Consider the following 26,141-nt stretch of genomic DNA (forward strand, 5'->3'; position numbering starts at 1 on the left):
CCGTATTGGATAATGCGCCGGCGGTCACGGTCAACCGTTGGGCGATCGGAGTGTGCGGTTTTTGGGGCCGACCTTTTCTAACCCGTCCTTCCTCGGGGGAAGACAGCATCGCTGCTTCCATAAATATGGACATGCTGGTCGCCTGGGGGAAACGCCTTACTGTCTTCACACTCCTATCGCAGAGGACAGTACGACTTCCCCCCCCCCAGACTGCCTCGTCGCGTGATTACTCGTAGTACGTGTGTGGCTTTTCCCTTTGGCCTTCCCGGCATGGTTGCACCTTGTGGAACGAGGTTTCAGTCAGTGTAGCCCGCGAGACCATTGCGGCACTCAGGTCCGATCACCATGTCAAGGTGGTAGCTTTAGGTCGTGCACATTATCATTTAAGTCAATCAGACGTATTGAGACCAACTACGTCTTTTAATTCTAAATTTTTTTTGTCGAAAAACTTGGTGCTGCTTACGGTGACTGAGACAATCATGAGGTTTACGACCAATTTCATTTACAATGCATCGCATCCGGGTGAGTGCATAAAAGACTCAGGTCAAACTTTCCTCTACTCACTTGCTCAGAATATGTTTCGGTAGGAAGACTGCACTTAAATTTCCTTCTGCGTTAGTCGTTTTGATAACTGGTGGGAGCACATCCGATGCCGTTTCGGCTACAGGGTCACATGTGAAATTCAAATAGATCTGAATTGATTTCTTTTCAGCCGATGCTAATCTCGGCCGGCGTGTCATTTGTTTTATATTCGTATACAAAGCGGATTGGATATCCATTCTAGATGAAAAATTCTTCTGGTTATTCGAACTCGGCCTGTTGTCTTAACACATTCTCGTTAATGTAGAATTGTGATATGGCGGTTCTAGTCGGACTAGTGTCTTACACACTGATTATCCAGGAAGTGGAAATCATCCGAACAAACAGCACGACAAAAGAAGCTAAGTTTAGGTGACTGTCAGTATTCCAGAAGATCACGAAGTTAAACTCGTGTTCATGAAGAATGCAGAATTTTTCTGGTAATTAGAACGAAAGGGTAAGAAGGTTCACTCATAAAAATGTCGTACTCGTCAATTCGAGAGCGAAGCTGGACTGACTTGTTCATATTTCAAACCAACTTCTTAGCGTAGAACTGTGAGTTGTGTAACCGGATTTCAACGGCGTTTAAAACTGATAACAATTTGAACCCAACAAAGTTTGATAGGTTCGAAGATGCCCAGTAGATTATACGAATGGCATTTTTGTTCTCAGACTCAGCTGACCACATCATTAACCAAGAAATACGGGCTAGTTACGCAAACACTGGGGTTATCGGCCAGATGTTATCCACACTATGTAGAGTTTGCATTTGCATTCTGTTCACAAGATACCTCTCTTGTCCCTTTTGTCCAACGCAGGAACGGTGAAAAGTCAAGCTGAGGGTCGAAAGTTATATTTTCAAAAGTAGCCAGCCTTTGAGTTCTTGTCCCCGCAAACTGCCGCCTGAAGAACTCGAAATGGTTAAAGTGGCGTTCAGTCATATGCTTTGCCTTCCTCAGGCTTCGAGTACCGAGAACTGAACCCCATACCACAGATTCAGAAAATCGCTTTCAGCCCGAAGGACTCGTGGGTTGTTAGCATGGTCGACCAGTTTCGAGACTATTAACACGCTTCAGTAGCTGAGTTCGACAATCCCAAATCACGGTCACGAAACCGTTTTCCACTTTCTGCCGTATACCATTTGGCCTGGGCTATGCTGACAAGAACTTCCGGCGATTCATATAGGATGTCTGTCGTGACTTTGATTTCGTATAGTCATACATTGATGGTGTTGTGATCACCATTGCTTCAAAGGATGAACATCTTCAACATTTGCACCAGCTGTTTGCCCGTATTGGTTACCACTAGCAATACCGACAAATTTTAACTAGCTAGGAGTCCTCTTGAGTTCCTATAGCATTGCGTTTCCTCAGCGAAAACAGCTCTGCCGTCAAAGATGCATGCAATTTTTGGATATCCAGTGCGGAACTCATTCGAACATTTTTGTAGTTAAGAAGTAACATACTATTCATATAGTTACCGAAAAAAATTTGTCGAACATCATAAACGATTGGTTGACTGGGTTTCAGGTGAGTCTCGCTCAAAAATCAAATCGGTGTGCAATTGCGTGTAGTTCCGATCTTCGTCGTCCGTTTGGTTTAGTAAACTATTACAGAAATCTTATCCCCGGCGGTACTACTCTTTTGCACCCACGCACCGATCGTTTACGTGGTAAAAGTAAAACTTTCCCGATTACTGAGAATACCTTTCGAGGATTCAGGTGTCTAAAACTGGTAATCTTCAACATAGCCTGACCACATCCTGAGGCTCTGTCATTACTTACGACCGACGCATCCGATACAGTCGGGGAGCACTGTTCGACTAACCGGTTGAAAGCAGCTCTACATTCGGCTTCATACAAAATGTCTGTGGCTGTCGAGCAAACAGTACGCACCCAACAATCAGCCATTCCTGACTGGCAAATCAGATATGCATATATATATATATATATANTATATATATATATATATATATAATCTTTAGGTAATGTGTCCTTCAGAGATTCTGCTTCATAAAGTGCTTGAGTTTTGACGAAGTGCGTTCCAGAAAAAATTTCGGACAAACACCGCAGTTCCCGTCGACAACCAATTAGCCAAGTGAAAGGGGAATACTCAACGCTGTGTACCGTAGAAATATCTAACACTTTTTTTAAGGGAAAGAAAGGAGATTCCCCGGTCAAAAATTCCGAATGGATACCATATGATTCCTGGAGCCTCTGCATCCAAACATTACTCGTATGAAAATTGGTCACTCCACATGTGCGCGTATATCCAGTTGCTTTCGTGCGCTGTGGGAGAAATGAGTAAATTTCTTGTCCTACCCTAATCATCCAGCCGCAGACGTCATTTTGGAATAACATAAAGCCCCTCAGTATTGGGGATGAAAAAAATAACAAGTGAATATCCCAATCGATCATCTACAGACGGATGTTTATTGTCCCTCTCCTAATTCAGCGATTGGGCCCCAGTAGCATTCATGCAAAAAGAGGGTTATTGACTCGAATGCATAGTGTTTGGGCTAATAGATCTACAAAAGTGGGACTATATAGACTCAGTCTACTTGGTTGATTCCGAAAATCATGAAAATCGGAAGTCAATACATTTCAAGTTGGATTTTGTATGTCCATCTGGACTTAACACTGCGTCTTACCAGAAGAGAGATGAGTTCAAATTACTGCCTATAGGGACAATAATATAAAACTAGTCAGGTATCGACCAAGTCATGCTTCATCGTTTGTTCCCAGCTAGCAACTGCTGCTCGCTCTAGAGTTTATCTAATATATACTGACTAAGTAGACGAGTCTGTTTTGGGCAACTTTGGTGAAGAATGTAATCCTCATATGTAGCATGTAGTGTGTACACAAACCGAAGTTTCAGTCGAACGTTCTCCGCTACGCTATCCTTTTTTTAAAAGAATAGTCGACGGCACAAAAATACGGATCGATGAAAATTGTCTTCTTCCCCGCGAAATACTACCAAAAGACAGCCGGTTTAATATGAATCACCATATGGATGGTGGAATACAAATGGGGAAAATCCGTGGGACCTGGTCTAATTGATCCTTTTATGGATGGGGATATACCTATTCTGGTATGTCGACAGGATCTCTTGTTTTAATGGCAAGTGAATGACCCTTGAGCGAAGGAGTTACTTTTTGAATAAACCTGTTATGTCTGTTAGTATCTGAAGGTATTCCATCTCTACAGGAGCACTCTTGGGACGTAATTTTCAACATATGGTGACTGGAGATAAAATACTCGTCTTTTGGCAAATGTTTATTGATCGGATCAGTTGCCGTGATCTCGGAACCAGCCTGCTGTTTTGTCATTCGGTGTTGAATAAACCGTTGGGCTACGAAGCATGCTTATCCAGTTTTACTGCTTTTATACTACCATTTCTTCGTGCACAGGCGATGTGGATCTCTCCCACCAGGATTCTCCCTATGTGCCTTTTTTCTGCTTCTCAGATTTCATTCAATTCACTCGTCCGTTACTTTATTATCAAGTTTACTTAGCCTCGATTTGCACTACTCGCACCTAGAAGCCTCGTGGCTGTATTTGTTCATCTACTTAACGCTAGCAGCAAATAATTTCAACAAGAATCCGTCTGTCGGAGGTGACCAAGTGTGGTATTCCAAGCTAAACACCGTCACCGCAATTACAAAGCCGGGATTACGCCAAATGTACTGAACTACTTGCTCCCGCTATCGCACCAGGCAAGGCGGGAATGGGTGTTTGAACAAGTGACGGTCTAGCATGCCGCCACAAAATGTTGACTGATAGTGGTTAGTATATTTTCATTTCTGCGTCACATATCCTGGCACATTTTCATTTGTGAATCAGCCCTCTGTTCAACATGAGGCCACCTCACGTTTTAGTTGGTGCTATTTCGTATGGCGTTGAAGTATATCTCAAAAGGAGAAGTTCAGGTATGGTTCTGTTGAACCTCCGGTTAGCACCAACTCACTTTGAAAATGCTCCCTTTAGGGAATTGACTAAGTGCTCATAGTCAAATTTCTATGAAAGTATGTTCCCAAAGTATAACTTGATGCAGGGTTTGAATTGTCTGGAGAATTGAGAAGTTGGATTTCGGTACAAATAAGGATAAAGTAATGCCGAATACTCGTCAGATTTATGCCCTGGCTGTTGAAAAGTTTACAATTCGATCTGAGAGCAAGTGGAGTAACATTTCGGCGTAGCCGTTGTTTACGTCGCACCAGCTGGATAAACGTTTAAGATTTAAGCTCCTGGGGCACCACAGAAGACAACAGAAGATTTTCGACAACACAATACTGAAATAGACACAACCTTCCGACCGTTGTAGATTCAAACACCGGAGCTCAATAGCATAAGTTATCATTTTTTCCCAGTCGGGTCAAGTGAAATAAATGGACAGAATCAATCAGAATCTCCGTCATACGAGAAGTCGGTTGTCTGTAAAGTTACCCACTGTACCGCAAACTGCGTGTACTCAGTGGGCATGCACACGTTACCAAGTCACCCAGCCTGACAAGTGTTAATATGGCTGTTCGTACCGATGCATGCAATAGACGACCGGTGTTTTATATTAGTGGTTGTCATGTATACACGTGTGCGCTGACCTAGCTCAGCATGTCATCATGTTTGCTTCACCGATCTTTTAGCTACGAAGGAATTAATATGACTCAACATCTATCAAAACGTTTAGACTTTCGGTTCATGCTTAAAATTATCATGAATGAGGGATTCAGCTGGGTTCCAGGTGAGTCCCCAGTTAAAACCGAATCGGAATGCAAACGGGTGTGTTAAGGCTACGGTACGTTACAAAGACAACGCACACACCGAGGTCGGCGACTCCAGGAGTATAATAACATTTTAAACAGCTTACGGCTACAGGTTACCACTACAAATGGTTCAAAGTGAAATATTCGTTCGGAACTGAATACGGCAGGTAGGAGATAGTATACCCTTTTTCCAGAGACGTTCTGGAGGAAATGTTTTTCAACCGTACCTAGAGAAAATTAATACGGTTGTGGAGCCGAAAGGAAAGCAACTTTCTTTGGGGCGCTGCGACATTCAGCGTTCCTTCCATCCCAAAAAAATATCCATAATTGATATAAAAGGGTCTTTCACTTCTACTCAGAAGCCTAGGAACAAATTCCTGGGCACTCAAACTCGGAACTGTACAAAAAAGAGAGGAGCCGTCAGAAGGCACGAGGAGGAAGTACTGGACAGAATCAATACTACTGCAGCATGCATTCATGTCGAACACGAATCAGGGGTCCTAACAGAACAACAGGCAGAAATTGCGCCAACCGGAAGAGTACCTCGGGAACCTATCGCGAGTCACAAAACAATAACACAACGCAACAGAAATGGCAAACGGACCAATCAAATCAACGAAAAATAGCAGTAAAAGCGTCCTATATACCATACAATAACAAGAAGGCTGGCTAAAACGCAACACACGGGAAAGGTAAAACAGATCAAATGGAATGTAGCAGAGATACAGTAATTAAGGCACTCAGCAAACCAGTCAGAAGCAGGATACTCTGGCAATTACGCAGCACGAATCCCAGAAGGACCTAGCGAATTACTTACTAGCCGATTCCCGAACAGCTAATTACGCTAAATATAGTAAGTAGTCATTAAAAGCTACGTAAACCCAAGCAGAAGAAATTACCTACCCAATTAACCACTGATGATATCATCTCGTACGGTGACGAAAAGTTTGCAGGCCAAACGAGGCAGACAGATCAACTGCCACCGGATCAACAGCTGACTGACTGTCATACCCTTCGGGTTGAAGTTCCCTTGTCATCAAACGTGCCACACCTTCTCGGGCAAAATCCCATATTTCAAAAACCTTGGCCTCGTAACACAAGATGTTTTAATGCACTAATCACTGGACCACCACAATAACTGGAAGCCTCCTACATCAATACGATCTAGCTTCTACACCACTGTACTAAACTGTTGCTTGGGCTTTATAGGTAACGGAATGAAACAAAGGGGCGAAGAGAGCATCCAGTTTCTTGCGGTGGGACTTATAGGCTAACGATCATTCAAGCAAACAAATTTCACTGAATATTCCTTATTGATTGCATATAAGTCTGAGAACTTCAGAAAGGACATTTCTTCATGTTCTGGATTCAGTTTTCACCTAACGTAACCTTCCGTCCTTATAGACTAAACTCCAACCAAGTTGCCAATCTTGACTAGTAACCTCAAGGGGTACAGCCTGCGGCAGGTATAACTAGAAATCGTATCGGTTGATCAAAACCCATTATCAGACAACTAGGAGACTACCTGATGAGCAACCATTATTTTGATAGATGACGCCAATTCCCCACTACTCTTTCAACATTCACCGGACAGATTTTCGTGTTAAGTATAGCCAGTCGATCCCAATACAGTAAATTCTGTGGCACTCTTGAGGAAGATAATCGGAAACCAGATGAAAAACCCTATCACTCGCTTTCGTGTGCTTAAGCGGACTATCCAAACGAATCCATACATCCAGAGGCAAAACGAGGTGGTTAGCAGGTCCATTAAGTAGAACTACAACGCAATCTACTAAGAAAAGGTTCTGGTCAACCGAGTGTACTGGTTGGTTGGTTGACCGGTTTGAGGGTGGCCACTCTCCTTGCACTTGATCGGTCAAGACAGACAACATGAACAGAAAATCGACCACGATTGCGCACATGCACGTGAACTAATTACTACTTGTCTAAACATTAGTTACACGGCTGTTAAAAACCCTTCGACAGTTCACCATCGACTTCGTTGATATGCAGTTAAATTTCTCTTCAGAATTCAGTCCACCTGTACGACTGTGCTTACTTCTTGCGTCACTGTAAAGCGACTGAATTTTTCTATGAACTTAATAGGCACAAGTATAGGGTAGAACAATAAACATGCTCGGGCGTTTAAGCTACATAATTTTACTACGCGGCGTACCTTACCACCCAGCACTGAGCCTTCCTGACGTGTGTGAGGGGCGAAATAAGAGAAGCATGTGGCTAGTGGCAAAACGTACTAAAAGTTCATGGGAGCATTAATCCCGGGGTTTACTGAAAAATTTAGCATGCAAAGGTTGATACAGATGCTGGTGCCGGATATAACCCGTTAGTAACGGTTCGATATTTGAGTGAAACATGGACTCGCTGTTACTTCAGAACGAAGAGGGGGGAGAATGGAAAACTGGATTTGCGTCACCGGAACACCCAATGGACAACCACACACCAAAGTAGACGGGAGAGAAAAGCGCACGAATAACATTTGCACCTATATTAACAATCACGCTTACTGCCACAACGTTGCGTTCGAGCGTTGCTAGATTGCATCGACACAGTCTGTAACACAACTAACGAAGGAAGAACTCTTCACCAGATATCGCCCAAACACATGAACAGCACGACCCAACGTCACTTGTTTCCAAATAAGAAGACTGGACGAAATCTAATCAGTTACCAGGGCTCATCAGAAATGGTACTCAACAGAAAAACCAAACGAACGTATCAATATGGATCCAGTTTACCACACATTCTGAAGTCCTCCTTTGAACGAACAATTCAATGGTCAGAAGGCTAACCAAAACTCCGAGTTCACTGAGTTAGAAGAGTTGATTGCAGATGTTTCATCACTAATCGAAGTGACATCAGCGCTGCGTTGTTAGGAGGCGAACTGGGGCGCAGCGGTGGGTCAGTGCAGAACAACCGGGCGAATAGAAAGCTCGTCCAAAAATAAAAGCACACACAATTTGAAACTCACAGCCCTAAAACTTGGATACCTTAACCCAAAAGTTGAGCTGCACATGGTATCGACTAAACAGGTCATTGCAGGAAAGAAATCTCTGAAAAGAAATGGGAGCCAAGTTCGTCCATAAGCCAGTCTAGAAGACTGAAAAATACAAACCGCAGTCGAAATAACACACGAGAACAAATGATAGGTGAAAATCTTAAGATGATGCTGATCTGCAAAGCTATACAGGAATTAGCTGAAGTAAATTAGTTTCAAAACTTCGTTGAGAAGTAAGGCCTGAAATCCTTATCGGCCAAGTGATTTCACCGCTGGAAATGAAGTAGCCTCGGGCAGACTGAACAGAGTTCAGCTGTAGCACACTTCCGGTGCCTAGCTGCCATGCCAGCCGAAGGAAGCACGAGGGCTGGGATACTGTCAGGTTGTCCAAGCCTAGACAGGGGAAGTCCAGAGGCGGAGGTCGGATTCGAACCACTTGGGCCATCTTGTCCATCATTTCCATTGAGAATCGGTAGTTTTGACGGCTGAAGAATGCTCAGGCTCGCAAACTTATTCAGATCAGCCACAGCACATCATGCCACTCGGAAAGCCGTACGACATGAGATGTAACCTTAAAAATGATATCAGTAAACGGACAGACACTCACTCCTAAATTTACTGATATACTTTGACCGTTAAAGGCACTTGTCACTCTTTGACCTTCCGATTATCTCACACAAACAGGACGTTGACTTTTCAGCTTAGCTGGTCTTAGAAATTCGTAGATGCACCGGCCTCAGAGAAATACAGACTAACGTGTCAGGTGGTTCCAACGAAAAACAAAACAAAACAAGCCAAGACCACTAATGCATTATTCATAAGACGTTTGTAATCGGCGCGGACGGAAAGTTGAATACCCGTAGGCGCGTGTGCATCTCGAATGTTGTGCTGTAGGGATGGCTTTATTTGCAAACGTAAATAGGGAGAGGTGAACCATTGGCGTTTTAAGGCTGCACGTGTTGAGTGGCGCCAACCCTGTAAGAACCGTGAACTAGATCACACGAAACAGGGAACTGCCACGAATCAGGTCACATCACCCGTATCAGGTGAACTAAACGGCGGACAGCAGTTGGGTCTCGTGCCCATGCAAACCAAACTGGGTGGGGCCATCTAACGTTCTAAACCATCGAGTCATCGGGTATCAGTAGCGTGAACTTCCGGTCGATTATAAAAAAGCGTGGGAACCAATACGCGGAAGTACCGTAGACGGACACATTTGCATGATTAAGAGAAAGCGGAGGAATATACTACGACTCAAACTCGCTATGACGCTATGGTGCATTTTGAAAAACAGGTACTGCCAGTCAAGTGCGACTCATTAGCAATTCTTTCGTCAAAACAGTAAACTTTCATCAAAAGAAATCACATACGAATATCCTGTCGCAAAAACTATTAAGTTACTTGTCAAAAAATAAAGGCACCCATCAGAGAAAAGTTTATATAACTCATTTAAAGAATAGAATATCTACCTGTAACAGTGAGTCGAACTCGTAGCCTTAAAAGAGATTATGGAGTGTGCTGAAATCTTTCACCCGCCTTAAGTTGGGGTTGGCCACTAGAATATTTAAAGCTCCAGGACTCTCATCATAATGCATATGTGATTTTCTCAGCTAAAACAGCTCATCCTGTTCCAATCACCCTTTCAGAAGTTGCGTCTCTCCCATTCATCCTCGTTTCAGAATTAATGTTTTTTTTAACACATTAGCATTTTAAAATCGTTTGCAGGATACACTACTGAAAATAATCGTTCAGCTGTAACACACTCTCAGTGCCTAGCTGTCATACAAGCCAAAGGAAGCGTAAGGGCTGGGATACTGTCAGGTCGAGTCTAGACAGGAGAAATCGAGAGGCGGAGGTCGGGGTCGAACCGCCATTGAACCATGTCGCTTTGGACACATTACTGATGTACAATGACACCGACCGGTTGCTCATTACAGTGGCTGACGCAAGCCCACAAAATCAGCTGTTGTTGCAATTTCAACTGTTCACTTCGGTATTTAAAGTATCATCAACAATGCTATCCACCAATTGAAATACAGTGACTATTTCAGTACAAGATGGCCAATAGTGACGCTAGACATCAAAGTCAATAAAATATGACAGGGTAAATCATATCATCGCTGATTGTCTGCACAGCTTTTAAGCAACCAGATAAATTGTTAAACCCTGGCATGTTTCCAGGACACGAAACGTCGAATGACGTAAGGAATGGTATATTAAACGAAGTGCTCAGACTGAGAACGAAGGTAGGACGCTCAATGAGACGGAAATTTGTGGATAGGTTTTGATTGATTAAACCGAAATAAACAAGTAGTAAGGGTATGGAAATGCTTGGTTTCAAATGGTTCATTTTAACATAATGGGACGAAAAGAAAAAAGTATCGAGTCTATTCTGGTAAAAAGGATCATCAGTTGGTACCAGCTGATTTGAAATATCGGCTGACTGGTCGGTCGGCTGAATAATTATGCAGTTAGCTAGCACAAGGCTACCTCCTAAGGGACTATTTGCTCTCCTGGCCAACCACCTCACATACTTCCAACTACACTGCGGGACTGCCCGCATACAGCAATCAGTAAAAAATGGCCCTTATTTTTTAGGTTCACGTGCGGTTCTCACACAGCCGTAGATGTGTAGGATACCATCGTAGAGGGTGGTGAAATAAGCTATTTACTGGATCAAGCCGAAAAAAGCGATTGTTCTTGGGCCGTAAAAGTTCCTTTTGTTGAGCATTTGAGAGGTTCTCCTAATGAAGAAGTCGTGGAAGGTCTTAGAATATAGGTTGAGAAAGGTGGCTGACTTATATCAGTCAGAGGACTAAAGCAGATCACGTGTGCGTAAGGAAAATAAAATAACTGTGTTTATAACCACGGTCTAATTGAGCTATAATGCTAACGGGGAAATTACGAATGTTGATAAGGTCAAAGTAAGACAGAAATGCATCCAGTAAGGTCACAGGAAACTAAATGAAGAAACTGTTCCAACTGTGATCACGAAAATAGTGTAGAAGCTCCAAAGCATGTGATAAATCGTGGGCTCAAGTACGGAATGCACTGCATATTTTACTGAAACTCACTCGTGGCCCGGAGTTTGCGTTCCAAAATTAGACACATGATGCTTCTTGAGAAGGGCGAATGACGAATCCACCAGCTTTGGATGGTAGCTGATGAAAAGCTCCGCTATATGACCAGTAAGGGGAGGATATCGTCACAAGCAATGCCGGCTCAATGGGTGTATGTCGCATTTACATTAGTAAAGAAAACTAAAATCTCGGAACACAGCAGCCACTTGTAGTACTCAAGACCTATTTCATCAAAATAATGATTTCGGTTTATCGGAAAAAAACGGTCTAGGCGTTGATAGTGAGCATCAGGCTCGACTGAAAGGGCTCAATTTATACAATTTGGCACCGCTTGGTAGCCAGTGAGCTAGATCGCTGGGAAAATCCTCTGTGACAAGTTGAGGGAAAATTCACGGATTACCGAATTAAATTAAATAGTATGGCGGTTATTCATTTTGCAGGATCAACTCTACACAAAAGAAGGCTCTCAAATGGGTAAACTGGCGGGTAAACTGGCATGAGATGTGGCGTGCACCTAGAAAGTTAGAGAAATAACGCAGACATCCAGAGAAACAACAGAGGTAACAACGGAGGAGCATCTTGCATAGCTAGCATCACTAGGCGACAAATGCACGGGATCCAAAGTGCAACCGGTATACAATCTGGTAATTTACGGCAAGGCAAACGAAACCCCCTGGCGAGAAATCATCAGAAAACTCAACCCACTGTTCCCATCGTTCTACGCCGGTTACCATACTGATGCATAAACGCTCATTTGTGATTCTGACGAAATATAACATTGGAACGGGCTTTCATCCAGAAGTGTAGGTACATCGATTGACGAAATGCAAGACATGAATTGCATGAGAACCAGATATGTACAATAAACATCGGATTAGAAATCGATAGCAACTAGTCCGGATTGTTTTAAACCACACCGCCAAGAACCACGTTATTAATCTGTGATTCTCGAACAAGCAACGAGGAGGTTAATTCTTGGGCCAGAAGGATGTGAATGTGCACCAGTAGGTCATTCAGCTTTTTATTATCCTCAGTCGGGTCTTCGCAGGTATCCAGGCGCAAGTCCACAAGAGCACTAATCAAAAGTTCTGCTTGGTCCCGTCGAATGCATCTACGCCCCAGCAGGTGACGAACTTCAGTGAGCAAACGTAGACGCAGACGGGTGGATATAAGCGAACCTGAACCGCACGAAGCGGCACCAAGTTCCACCGCACTGGAACTTCCAGAGCCGGTGATCAGTAAATCGATCAACCGATCGACAGCAGTCTCAATATCACCACTGGCAAAACATTGCTGTAGTTTGGCATAGCGCACGAGGAAAGCCAGCTCAGAAGACAAACAAAGTTCACTAAGACTGGTTGCAGGTTGAAATGATTGTGAGGGAGGAACACTTCGTAATGCCTGATCGTTGCAGAAACCCAAAACGATTGCAGCCATTTCGGCAATCTCCGTGGGATGCGGGTACGGGTCTTCAGACGGACTTTCGACACAAAATTCTTTGTCTCGGGCCAGCGTATACTCTGCGATACGAGCCACAATACCGAGGTCTCGCGCCATCAACGCCCAGCCTATTGTGGCACACGACGGAAGGCAGTTGTAAACAATTTTGTCCCCATTTCCACTGGCTTTATCAAAATCATGCAGCACCAGCGGCAGGAAACGGCGTGTCGCTATTCCAGCTAACTGCTTACTGGTCTCATGGAGTGAACGAGATCTGGCTTGACTGAGAAACTGTAAAATAAGGCAAATTACATATCAGTAAGAACCAAAACAAACTTGCGGATGGCTACATTATCAAGCATATTTGTGAAGGAGACTATATACTCCGTGCCCAAAAAATGACAGACATTGTCACAGCTCGCTTTGTAGACCAGTGCAGCGCGTAAAAACCTAAGATGGATGACACAAACAAAATGACAAGATAACTACCCCTCTGTGGACCCGATTACATGGTTTCGGCAAATTCAGCTATGCGTTAGTGTAACTTAAGTTTACAGGACAATTAGCATACCGTATATGCAGTTACGTACATGAAGAAAGTGAACCTCCATTGCCAGTTGGTAACCACTTCAGTCTATATCGGTGTGGTTGGGTTATGTACAGTAGCAGGTCGGACTGTGCCAAACTGATCGATATATGGGCAACAATGTACGGGTGGGCTAGCGTTGAAAACAATGCTTTTCAGATAAACCTATGGATAGCAGTAAAGTGATCACATAAGGTGTGACGAGTAGCGACCTTCGGACTTGTACCCAGGCTGTACACATGTATATCCGAAGTAGACGAATGTGCAATCTATCGATTAACGTTGGCGAATTTGGTTGTAACTGTCCGAACATTTAAGTATACAGCGCTAAGACTGAGCTACGAATTGAACCCTAACAGTTAAGTAACTACACGATTTGTGCCGCAGTTATTACAATACAAGTACAGGGATAGGTCGAAAGAATGAAATGTAGTACGGATGACCAGATGTCTGGTAAGATAAAGATGAGCGAAAGCGGATAGTGACTTTCACGTTCCTGCTGCAACACCTCACATTTGTTGACGCTCCACCATGTGGTTGTCCAAGTTACTAAAAAGACTTAGTGTATAACTCGGTTTCCCTGGGCGAGATGGCCCAAGTGGTTAGAGCGCGAATTTCCCGACCGGAAGGTTCGTGGTTCGAATCCGACCTCCGCCACTCGACTTCCCCTGTCTAGGCTTGGGCAACCTGGCAGTATCCTAGCCCTCGTGCTTCCTTCGGGTGGCATGGCAGCTAGGCACCGGAAGGGTGCTACAGCTGAACGCTTTATTTATTTTTTTTCATCCTTACGACTGATATCTCAGAACTATGGCTGAAGTCTGCTGGGGCCAGTGGATTCGCAAAGAGACGATCAGGAGACAGGGATTGTGAATCGTCACGCGAGTAACGCAAGTCAGTATTCAACGCCAGATATTTCAAACTATAGAGAACCAAACGCGGAAGGTGTGCGAAACCAACTTACCGCTGAAGTTGTTTCCTTTTGTCCCTCACGACTTGCCTTAGACTGATCCACAATCATTCAGTGGTATACTTATCAGTGTACGGCTTCCAAGATAAAAATCACTGAAATTACGGTTGAGGTCAGAACATGCAACTCCCCATACGAATCCTCCACTAATAAAAAGTAGCAGAGACAAATATCCTTCCCTGACAGAACGGACTATTCATACGGTAGCGAAAAACTCTTCGACAGCCCACGACCGCCTTCCTCATCAGGTTGGCGCATATATTCTCAGTTTCCATTAGCCCTTGTTCTAAATGAACCTCAAAGTGTATGTAAACGGCGAAATACACTCATTTTGATGTTGGGGGGAGACTCAACTGAATGTCTCGCTTACGATGTTCTTCAAATGAATGCGCTGCAAAAGGAACGCCAAAATTCCATGTATAACAGTTTATTTTCTTGAAATAACACACCATCTGTAAGTTTGTTGAAGGCTCTTCGACAGCCTACTACCGGTTCCGCTTCACTTGAGGCAAATCAGGCGGGACCATTCCCTGAGTTTCCATCAGCTTTATGTCCTACTTGCACACCAAATTGTACGCAGTTGGCGAAACGCGGTCTTTCATTCGAGTCAATAACGACGGGATGATTAGAATCCGCTGATTCGATCATGCCGCTTGAACGGATTGATTGGTTCATAAAAAATTAAATCGGTATACTTCAGCTAGATAAAATCGGCGCTGGCGAAAAATGCTCCGTCAGTGGGCGTGTGTAGATAGAACGTAAATGAAAAAGTGATTCACATAACCAACTAGGTGCGAAAGACAGCTGAAGTTTATACATAGTTACACAGCTGTCCCAAGTAACATTGGTAAATTCAGTCTGAGGCATACAGGGAAAGTCATGTGTGAAATGCAACAGGTGTTCACTAACCCAATTCACAGCCCTTGTGGAAACAGGACAGGCGTGACGCAATAGCAGTGCAGACTGCCGAAATGAGCCATTCTCGCAAAAGTCCAGATACCCCAATGCAACTGGCAATAGGCCCAGGTCGCAGGCCAGTGATTCAGCGTAACCAATGAGGAAGAAATCAGGCAGCGATGGTGAACGGCGGTCACGGGATATAACAGCAAACTCTGACTGTTGGTTCTGAATGCTTGATACTTCGGCTACAGGAAAAGTAGGAATGAGCACGTTAGACAGAGCGGAAAATGCAGTCAAGAACCGGTTAAAAAAACATCTAAAAAATTTATCAGAGAAAAACACAAACTACACTCACCGTGGTCTTCCGGTTTTGCCCTAAAGGTGTCTATGCCTTCGGATGATCCAGTGGAGCAGAGAACATCAGGATAAGTACGGTGTAGCAAATTTGTGAAGTGGGCCACAAGCCACCAACTCTCGAGTTTTTCACATGCCACACGGACAAATGACTGAACATCAAATTTGAAGATACTGATGAGCAGAGAGTCAACTACCTGAATAAAAAAGAAACACGGGTGACTAGGATGCAGCAGTGGATCAAAGTTATTCAGAGCTCAGTCAATATAAGGATACATCACTATTCTGTCATAATTTCTATGTACAAATGAAAACTCAAATTGGCGATTTCACCGGTTTTGTCGGCCGTTCCCAAGAGCTACAACACGACTCAAACAGCCTTCGCTATGAGTTGAGTGAGAAGAGGATTGAAGACAAGCAGGAAATGGCGGCATTAGGTTGCGGAAGCCATGATCTTGAGACAAAAAATTTCTTTCTGAAGAGTTCTGTTTGGCCTACAGCTAAGTTGAACTCGAGTACAAAGTAAGGGTATAATGAGTATGATGAGAGTAATCCAACAAGTCCGACAGTTGCGCTAAAGCATCCAAATGCTGGTATGGAGATCGACGTTTAACGAGAACATCCTATGAAACAATGAAACTGTTATATCGTGCGAGGAGTTTCCTCTCTAAAAGAGTTTTGGTATTGCGGAAACGAAGACTCATTCGTAAAGTAAGGCAGTGTAAACGGTAAATGCAACCGCACCTTTCGTTCACAATATTCTTTAAACGATGTGGCGCATTAAACTCGCTTGATATTTGATTTGAAACGATATTTCCCTTCATACGACGCTTACAGTAAAGCCAAAATCATTGAGACCCTCCGCAAGCATTCAGCTATCGATATCTACGTAGCATGGTAGGCGTTAGCTGCTTGCAATACACGTACAGTGAAGCGTTCTGTGAAAGAGTACTGAGTAATCAACCGGAATCGCTGGAGCAGCAGATGAAGCGTGCCAGGTTGCTGTTGGAAGATGCACTACTTATTCATAACTCATCTGCCAAAAACAGTTGTTTACGAGAGGGAGAGATCCACGATATGGCAGTACAAAATGAAAGCGGCTATCGCAAATTTGAACGCTGTAGAATTTTCGCGTCCTTCTGTCCGAGTTTCAAGTGATTTCCTAAAATATATGGGACCTAATCGACACCAAGGGGTAGCACACTGTCCGTTCTTAACCCAAATGTCTGGCTGAAGTTTGTATGTCGATATTAATTGGGCCTAAGATGGATGACGTTCGCAAATGTTCCCATAATGTCTTAAATCAACACGATGCCTAGAATTGCTCATTGGGATGCTTTCTTGCTCCCGATTGTTTTGACGGTGGAATCTCACTCGTATTTCTGACATTCAGTATGGCGGTTAAGCATCTACATCTGTCACTGGTATATTCCTGTGATGATGAAGTTAACTGGATACCACTTGGCTCTAGCCAGTTAAACTATACGTCGAAATGTTCCGTCCTTTGGTGAAAGATGGACACACTGTGCCAAAATTTTCACATACAATCTCGCTGGTTTCCGACAAGACTAGACAATTTAAAAAGAATAAACTAGGACCATCCGTAGACAGTAAAACCCCGTCCATCCTCATTACCTACCTTAAGTGAAATTGTCCAGAGGCTCGTTGAAGACTGCATTTCGATCTGCATCTAAGCTTCCATGTTTTGCTATACAGAGGTAGTGATTTAAAAGGATCCAGTAACTTCGAACAGAAGTGAAACACATACCAATTTGGTTTTGACGGAAACTCACCTGGAACCCAGTTGAATCTCTCGTTTGTGATATTTTTAAGAAAACCCAAATTGACATGCAAATGAGTTTATTCCGCTAATTTCGCGCAATTCGGGTTCAAGTAGGACATACGGCTGACGGAAACTCGGAAACTGCACCTACCTGGTGAGCCCCAAAAAAGACGAAACCGTCGTGGGCTGTCGAAAAGTTTTCAAAAACCTTATAAGTAGTGTATTACGTATATTCAAACATAAGTTTTTGTATCGTCAACCCTTTATAATATAGACCGGATTGCAGCTAAAATTTATTTCTGGTGTTTGTCAACATCTGACTTCTGCTTGCACGATGAGATGTGAAGCTACGCGTTTTTGAGGGCTTTTTATCGTCCTATTGCAGAGTCGATAGGGCATCTGCTTGCACCACATAGAGATGTATAGGAATGACATTATTGAACGGTCAGCTGCCATGTCATCCGATGGGTCACGAGGGTCGGAATTCTGCCAAGCTGTGCAAACGTGGACAGAAGCAATCTAGGTGCTGGGGTTGGGTTCGAACCACGAATCTTCCGGTTAGTAGGCTTGCCCCTCAATCATTGAACTACATCGGGCTCATATGGGTGTGCCCTCTGAGCAAGCGCTGATCGCTAGCGAAGAAGACTGTCTGACTAATCCAAAACGAGCGACAATAATCCACGTTATATCGCCAACTGTAGGTGACTGCGAAGTGATCTGTTTTGGTCCCCGATTAGTTAGGACACTTTGGTCACGTAGAAATGCCGTGCTGCCGTGATTGCAAAGCGTATAACTAAAAATGGCTGTCAACATTGCTTGTGCATCTTGCGCCGACGTTGAGCACGCCAGCCGGTCGCTTTTCTTTTATTGAAGGACAACGAAACTGGACATTCAAACATCCGGCTAAAATTAATGCCAATAATGATTGTTTGGAGTAGATCTAGTAAATAATCGCGGAAAGCATTTTGATTGAATTTTATGTTGCTTTCTGTTGGACCTGATATCTGATAAACTGAACGATGTGAATATTGGGTCGATGTCCAAATAACTGCCTCGTGATAAGTAACCTAGCAACGTATAACCCGCAGTTCACAGGGGTCCAATCAATTAACCCACACAGAAATGATCACTATCAGTTATGTAGGACAACGAACGTTATTCAAGCGATGTAATAACCCATCAACGAAAGCAACAAACGGTTGTCCAAACTACGGAAACACCACTTATTACCGAATAAATCAGAAATGAATTTGTACAACGATTGTTTCGTGCGCTGACGAATTCAGTAAACTATTTTTTTAAAACAGTTATTCTATCCGCTTGAAGAGGAACAGGATGTGTACATAACTGTAATGTTCAGAGCTTAGACAGATGGAGGCAAAACATACCTGGTCTAGATCGGAGTCAGATTCACCCTCCGAGATACCTCGACCGTTTAACCAAGCGTCTAGATGACCACTCAGTGCATCCATGGTAACCAGCTGATCGGTGTAAAACAGGAACGAAACAAAGCGGAAGTACCACGCATGTGATCCACCAGTGACGAGCAAAATAAGTGGATCATCCCAAGAAGCTGACGATCCTGCAAGAATGGACACGATGAGTTTTACGTACTGGGTCGATTCTGGGTCATTTCCGGTGTGATCGAATTCGCCACCGCTGAGTCTACGCCGACACTCCGACTGCCAGTAATTCCACGCCTGGGAAAATGCTACACCTGAATTGCGCCAGGTTCCTATAAACAATGATGCAAAACGTTTGATTGCTAGGTTCTCCGGAGTTATAAAAGGAAAGGTTGAATTTTAAATTTCCAGATTTTCTGAAGAATTCCAAAGAGAGATTTGTATTTTTGGCGACAGAGGATCTGAAGTTTAAACGCCACCTCCTGTCAACAGGAGAAAGTAACAACCTTGAAGTTCCCAAAGAATTGACAAAAATGACCTTGGTAGTATGAAATGGATTTGTGTCCTAATTGAAGCAAGTGAGAAGTGGTCGCAACACTTCAGAGGCTTCAAAATGGAGTAGCTGAGTGGTCTTCTGCTGCTCCAGCTACCAGTGGACGTGGCATACCTTGGGCGATAGCATCATACAGTGTCACATTTTTACCACCCACTAGCCAGCCGTGCGAATGATCGATCACCGGTCATTAGTAAGAACCTAATCGAAAGCATTGAGTAAAAGATCCAGGTTCTCTTGTTGGAAGCCACCTTATCACCGAACATAGCATGGACCATAGTGCTACTGACGGAAACGAGACCTTGCTACAAAACCTGTGGAGCTGAACGAGAAACTGTAGCGGTAGTCAAAAATATTAGGACAGTTAGCTGCTAGAATTCGCCGTTATGCTTCACTAGTTCATAAAAACTGAGGATTACTTGACGCTTTTCCTCGTTGTTTGCAAAGAAAGAGGTCAAGCGTTGCGGAAATACAAAGAGAGGCTGACTGAGAGAAGCAACTGGTGAAGTAGTACGTAAAAAGGAAATCCACACACACATACAATCAGAACTGTTTTTGGTGAAGTCAACAACGTCGCTCAAATTCATCCGGAGCTGCACAAGGTCTGGAGAAAGGGTCTCAATTCAAGGACTACCGTCTAAAGCTATAGATCCAAAAGTATTCGAAGGGCTTTCATAACTAGCTGGTGGGTTCTCCAAAAAACAACACTCTCCAGAATAGGCTAGGCTGTCAGATATTTTCTGTGCTATCTTCAGGGTCAACTATTGCAGTGTTGCTAGCTAAGATTGATATCAGTACGAAACAACCGTCATGCGAGGCTTTCATCTCGAGTATTAGGCAAGCTCAATAGCTATCTACAGCAAGCCAGGCTAAATCGAAACTAAGCCCTCCATTAAGAATAGAGTGATCCATCAGTGAGCAACCTACCAAAATGCAAAATCTCACCTTGGAGGGAATACTCTTAGCCAACCAAAACATTTCGTGAGAAATTCCTAATGCACAAACCCCTTCAAAACCAGAGAAAATCTCGTAGAATGCTTTCAGGTTTTCCTTAACTAACGAAACTACGAAGACATTCTGATCACCATTAAGTGGGATATTGGTGGCTGTTGGTCCGTTCATGGAGCATGGCAACTGGCCAGGGAGGGCTTCGTCACTGCTCAAGAAGTCATGGTCAGCAGCACGCACACTGGCTGTTTGACCGAAATGAAAGGTCACTCCGAGAAACCAATCCATGTAAGATTTTTGTAATTCCTCCCAAAAAGCATTGACTCTATAAGCGAGCAACGAAACAAGCAAGCCCAAAGCCGTTGCACCTCGTCTGTGTTTTTCAAATTGCTGACATTCACTCTACTCAGCAAGGCAATAGTAGTATATAAGTAGCGATGAAATATGGTGCACTACTACCCAAACCAGCTAATGGTGCGAACCGTTCGAAAAGATGACCACTGTTTATTTCTGAAGAAAGAATACGTAATAACGTGACCTGTCCAGAAGGAAGAGTTTCAGAAAAACATAACAGGAAAACCAAATGTCAAGACACGTTTGGGTTTATTAACAAATCTGAAGGGTAGTTCATAGTTTTAACGCCGTTAAAGATACGGTGCTTATGGACAGAAAACACGTAGTCGGAAAATATGAGGAGTAATGCCGGCAGCATTCGCAATTCTTCCCAGGAGCGTTATGTGGAAATTGAACGCCCTAAATGGCGTGGGGAATCCAAAAGAAAATGACGCGTGAGTAAACGTTGAATTGAATCAATATGAGGGGGCGAGATGGCTCAGTGTTTAGAGGCGAATTTACTGATTGGAGGGTCCGTGGTTCAAACTGACCCCATTCTCTAGACTCCCCTGTCTAGGGTTGGGTCACCTGGCAGTATCCCATCACTCGTTCTTTCTTTGGATAGCAAAGCAGCCAGGCTCCGAAACGGAAGTAGAGCTGAACGATTATTATTATTATCATTATTATTATTATTATGCATCATTTGAATCAGTATGGTGTACTGTCATACTGCAACTCATGAACTAGAATCCCCAAACCAGTTGGTTATATGTACACCTAATGGGGCAGTCAGAGTGCATACTTATCGTCACCAGATGAGGTGATATCATTATTACACTGATAAACAGGTTTCACTGGGCATCCGGCAAATACCGCTAATTTTTGGGGTAACATCTCCAAGGTAACATTTCCTACCTGTGCAGCTGTATATATACGGAGGTGGGTGCTACATACCTTTATTTTTAGTGTTGTGTGACGCGATAGGCATGGCAACTAGAAGCTGACGTAGACTACGAAGCCCACGGCTATTCGCGTACGAATGAATTGCGAGCAGACTAGCCGCTTCGTGCGGTCGTGCCTGAAGAACCAAAGCCAAAACGGTTGGCCAGAATCGCTCATCTTCCTCGGGCCGGACAAGAGATGGTCGTCCTCCTGAAGAACCGCCGTGTAAATCAATCAAAAGTCGCGCGTTGTCAGCCGCCTCCTGAGACTGCACATGGAACCAGTTACATAGATTGTAGGCAAGGTGGCCTTCTGGAAATGACTAAAACATAAATGATGATAACAAACAAATCAGTGTAAAAAAAAACAAACGTCTCGCCAAAAAGCCACTCACAAAAGCTTGATCACTTGCACAGTGTAGTCAGGAGGTGAACGACCACAACCACTAGATGAAAGAGCCAAGCAGTTCAACTTTCTAAAATGAGGCAAACCCTTAAAGAAGCTAGTCCGAATCCAACCTGAATAATGTAGTTCACAAGAGGATAAACTGTAACCCGAACGGACTACCGGTCTGACCACTCAAAACAGCTGTTCGCACGCGACAACGGCCAAAGAAAACGCACAACAGACTAATCAAATCAGCTTATACCAACCGAGAAACTCAAGCTCCAGACTAACCACGAATGCGGGCAAGATAAGGCAGATCCAGCTTAAATCTAAAGTCATAATGGTGGAGTTTCCCGATGGACCTGCATATTCTTTCTGTTGACCTGTAGACCGCAACTGCGTGTACAGAATTCACGGACTGTTAAGGCAGGCAGCGATGCGATCCAGAGAAAATCCCCAAGTGACTCAAAAAAACGTTTCGCCAAACCGATGTTTCTTTTCCACAGAAATCAGCTGCGGGACTAAGAAAGAGGTTTCATGACCTATTTTGGATCCTTAAGACACGTACAATCTGTAGAAGTCGGATACACAGTAACTGAAAGGAAGTGCTTAATTTAGTCGCTGCAGCTACAGATATACCATTTGTGAAACCACTTGAGCTCGGCAAAGAACCCAGAAGCAGCCTGATATAGTCCTCCCAAACAAGTGTCTGCATATAGTAGCCTTATTTCGTTCTGTATGGCGAAGTACAGATAAGCACAGAACTGAAACCAACAACGAATAAACAAACGGCTGTACAGTGCATGTAGGCTTTTAAGCATAGATTGTTTACACCTACAGGACGAAATCCCCACCAGAATTACATAGCTCCAAGTGGGATTTCCTACAGTCAGCGAGGTCAATCGATGCTGAAAAGCGCAGAAGCAGTGTACTGCTCTTTCAGCCTTGTTGGAAACCATCAGCACTAGGCATCTCACGAAACTCAATGAGTGTTTCAAACACGTGACCCTCGGGTGGCTGTCAGGTCTGACTGAAGTTTTTTGCTTCAACTAACGTGAATGCTTCATATGTGTGACAGTACTACATAACACTCATTGTTCTTTGTTAACTGCGTCACTGTGAACAACGGGCATATTTGTACTGGGCGAAGGTATTCCGTGTGCAAGCAGGCTACTAAGTCTATACTCCCTCTGACTACTGGAACTGGAAAGTTGCCTCGTAGCAGCCCCAGAATGGCGAACACCACGACCAAACACTGATATACGTGATTTATGCACATTTGTATACCTTTCAACCGTCTGCCATGTGCTCATTGCGAACTAGTGAAGAAGCCTAGTTTTTTGGGGGGAAATACAGACGACCAAACTGACAGAGGGGGTCATTTTAAACAAAAGGTTATTGTAAGAGAAGGGCGCCGCTCAAAATACAACAACTAGATCATCAAAGACAGTAGTACGTAGTACATAGTACATAGTAGTACATTGATGCTCCACTGCCGAAATTGCAAATCGCCTATCGGGAACTCGAATACTATTGAGTTTCCGTACACTGTTCAAGTCTTTGGCACCTCAAATCCATTCTTCAAAAGTACAAAGTGTCCCACAATACCATCGAAATAGGCCACCGGTCGCGCCCAGTAAAGCCAACGGGAGCACGTTTAAGTCGTGAAACGATTTAAAAACAAAGCCAGCGGCGTTGGTCGTTTTTTGTGCAGCCGTAAAACTAGTCCAAATCAACATCCTCACATTCTTTGAAGGTAAATCAATTACTTGTGGAACCAGTCTTAAGTCCGATTGTTTGCTTTTCAAAAACCCTATGCTACAGAGTGGTAGCCTTCACCGTAGTAGTGGAAAATGTAGCAGAATGAAAGGTGGGTGTCACAGGCCGCGAGACCCGTGCAACAACACGAATAGCACACAGAAATGACATCCTATTGGGAAAATCAGGACTTGGATACAGACGAGTACTCTCACTGCCAAAGATAATTGCGACCTTCTGGAATATGTGAGTTTATCCACATGACCAAGCGAAAAGACTTCAAGTTTCGAATTAAAATCCGCAAGCCGTGCATACATGCTACTCTGTCGGAACGCACTTTGGAAACAGAAACGTCGGTCAGATGAGATAACAGAAATTTGGACAAAAAACAAACATAACACTACACGTAGTTCTGGAAACGAAGAGGTTCGGCACATGTAACTATCAACCACACACCAACAACAAATGAAACCAAAAATTTCGGGGGTGTGAAGGACCAAAAATGGGCTTTGTGAGGACAAGAAGCTTGAGTTGATAGTGGTTGAGGGAAACTAAGTGGGCGTTTTCCACCACGACATAATGCAGTTGGGTTTGAATGAATGCAGCCACGCCGTTCACCATTCATCGTTGGTAAAAAGCTATCCGCCAGATGAAAATGCTCGCGCTGAATAGTACCTGCTACGTGATAATGTATTAGAGCAATGGCCTTCAACGGGGGCAGCATCAACATCCACAGGGCGTTTTTGAGCTTCAAGAGAATGTAGGTGATGGTGCTCGTTATAGTTGTCGTTCAGCTGTAATACCTAGCTGCGATGCCATCTAAAAAAGCTCGAGGGCTGGGATATTGTCAGCCCGCCCAAGCCTGGACAGGACGAGTCGAGATGCAGAGGTCGGGTTCGAAACATGGACCTTCCAGTCAATAAATTCGCACTCTAACCACTTAGCCATCTCACCCCTGGTATCCATTCCGCTCAGGTCGGCTCACTTAGCCACTCACCCCTGGTATCCATTCCGCTCAGGTCGGCTGCGGTGATTGGCGGCACGAAGTAAGAGGTGATGAAACAAATATCTACACTACATAATTCGTTCTACGATCCACGCATAAATTATGCCATTGATCTTCTCATTAAATTGTTACCCACTAGTATGCATAACAATGTCCGAATGGAACAGTGGCGCTGTACTAACGTATCCAAAACAGTAGAGGTGACGGCAGTGGTGTCGGTAGGGCGAAAGCCTAAGTTTTGTTAACCGCGTACTTACCTGCTGATTAAAATACCTGAGAAACCTACGCAGACTTATCTATTACGGCTACGGCCTGCATTCACGTGAACATTCCAGCGTGACTTTGGCTTTTTCCAAGCTAGAGCACAACCGTTGTCACACTTGGACAGCCTTCACCTTGTTTTCCAAATGATCGAGGACAAATAAGAAATTCAGGTCACAAGTTGGCACCTAGTTGTTCCTTGATGTGCATGGGTCCCAAAGACAGCAAATCCACTAGTTTTGATAGATTACATGATTTCCGACTTCTTAGAGTCACCATCTGATAAGCATTTCCCAGTGGGATTGCTCGATGTTATACTGTTAACTGATCCTACTACATCGTCAAGTAGCCTGCAGCTGCTCTCATGAGGTCACATTTTACCCTATTATCGGCCACAGCAACATCCGCGCCGAACAGCACTGCTGCACTGTCCGGTGCACAACTTTAAGTAACCGAAAATAACGCTGATTAAGTGGGTGTCACGAGCCAGTCACGGATTATACAAAGGCATCCACCGACTGGTCAGGATGTGAACCAGTCACGGTCGAGCATTTTTAGCTCGGTGGTTCCCGAACATCACGACCTTGCGGAAAATTCCGTGGTAACCCTACCAATACCACTGTGACAACTTTAAATTGTCTCCATAAAGGGTTGTCTCAAACTACCGTGGGAACTGATATACCGCAGTGGGCGAAACAGGAAGCCAAGGACAGGTAACATATAGTGTCGTTTACGTGGACACCACGACCGCGCGGAATGCGAGTTTTTTCCACTAAACGAAAGGCCGGAAACAAACACATCTAAACTCATGACTCAATTCGACCTTGGGGAGGAAGGTGCATTTGTAACAAGATTTCGGCTGCTATTGTTGAAAAGTTCCCTTTGGGGGGGGGGGCGCTAGGCTGATAATAGTGAGGGAAAGTCCTGTACTATGTGTTGAGTCTGTACGCTGAACGTTATGTTGCTAACGGGTAAACTAGATTAGACCGCTAGAAGTAACGGTGCAAAAATCTCGATGGAGGCTTAAACATTTAAACCAATGTAACGATCGATGTCTCGAGTGTTCGTAATCTGAAACCTTAGT

General features: G+C 43.9%; 2 protein-coding genes across 2 annotated transcripts in view; one reads left to right on the top strand and one right to left on the bottom strand.

Annotated features, from left to right (window-relative positions):
- The window catches only part of T265_02211 (hypothetical protein), a gene marked incomplete at both ends in the record, with an annotated part of 45,697 nt that extends 26,864 nt beyond the window's left edge, over nucleotides 1-18,833 (top strand). Inside the window, 3 exons of the mRNA XM_009166399.1 lie at nucleotides 1,539-1,605; nucleotides 5,221-5,356; nucleotides 18,774-18,833. Of these exons, the coding sequence (XP_009164663.1) occupies nucleotides 1,539-1,605; nucleotides 5,221-5,356; nucleotides 18,774-18,833 (263 nt within the window). The remainder of the gene's footprint in view (nucleotides 1-1,538; nucleotides 1,606-5,220; nucleotides 5,357-18,773) is intronic.
- Nucleotides 1-26,141, bottom strand: part of T265_02210 (hypothetical protein) — a gene marked incomplete at both ends in the record, with an annotated part of 61,688 nt that overhangs the window by 35,294 nt on the left and 253 nt on the right. Inside the window, 5 exons of the mRNA XM_009166398.1 lie at nucleotides 12,142-13,167; nucleotides 15,339-15,574; nucleotides 15,685-15,880; nucleotides 18,855-19,201; nucleotides 21,658-21,967. Coding sequence (XP_009164662.1) covers nucleotides 12,343-13,167; nucleotides 15,339-15,574; nucleotides 15,685-15,880; nucleotides 18,855-19,201; nucleotides 21,658-21,967 — 1,914 coding nt within the window. The remainder of the gene's footprint in view (nucleotides 1-12,141; nucleotides 13,168-15,338; nucleotides 15,575-15,684; nucleotides 15,881-18,854; nucleotides 19,202-21,657; nucleotides 21,968-26,141) is intronic.

This window comes from Opisthorchis viverrini (assembly GCF_000715545.1).
Source record: "Opisthorchis viverrini unplaced genomic scaffold opera_v5_27, whole genome shotgun sequence".
NCBI lineage: Eukaryota > Metazoa > Platyhelminthes > Trematoda > Opisthorchiida > Opisthorchiidae > Opisthorchis > Opisthorchis viverrini.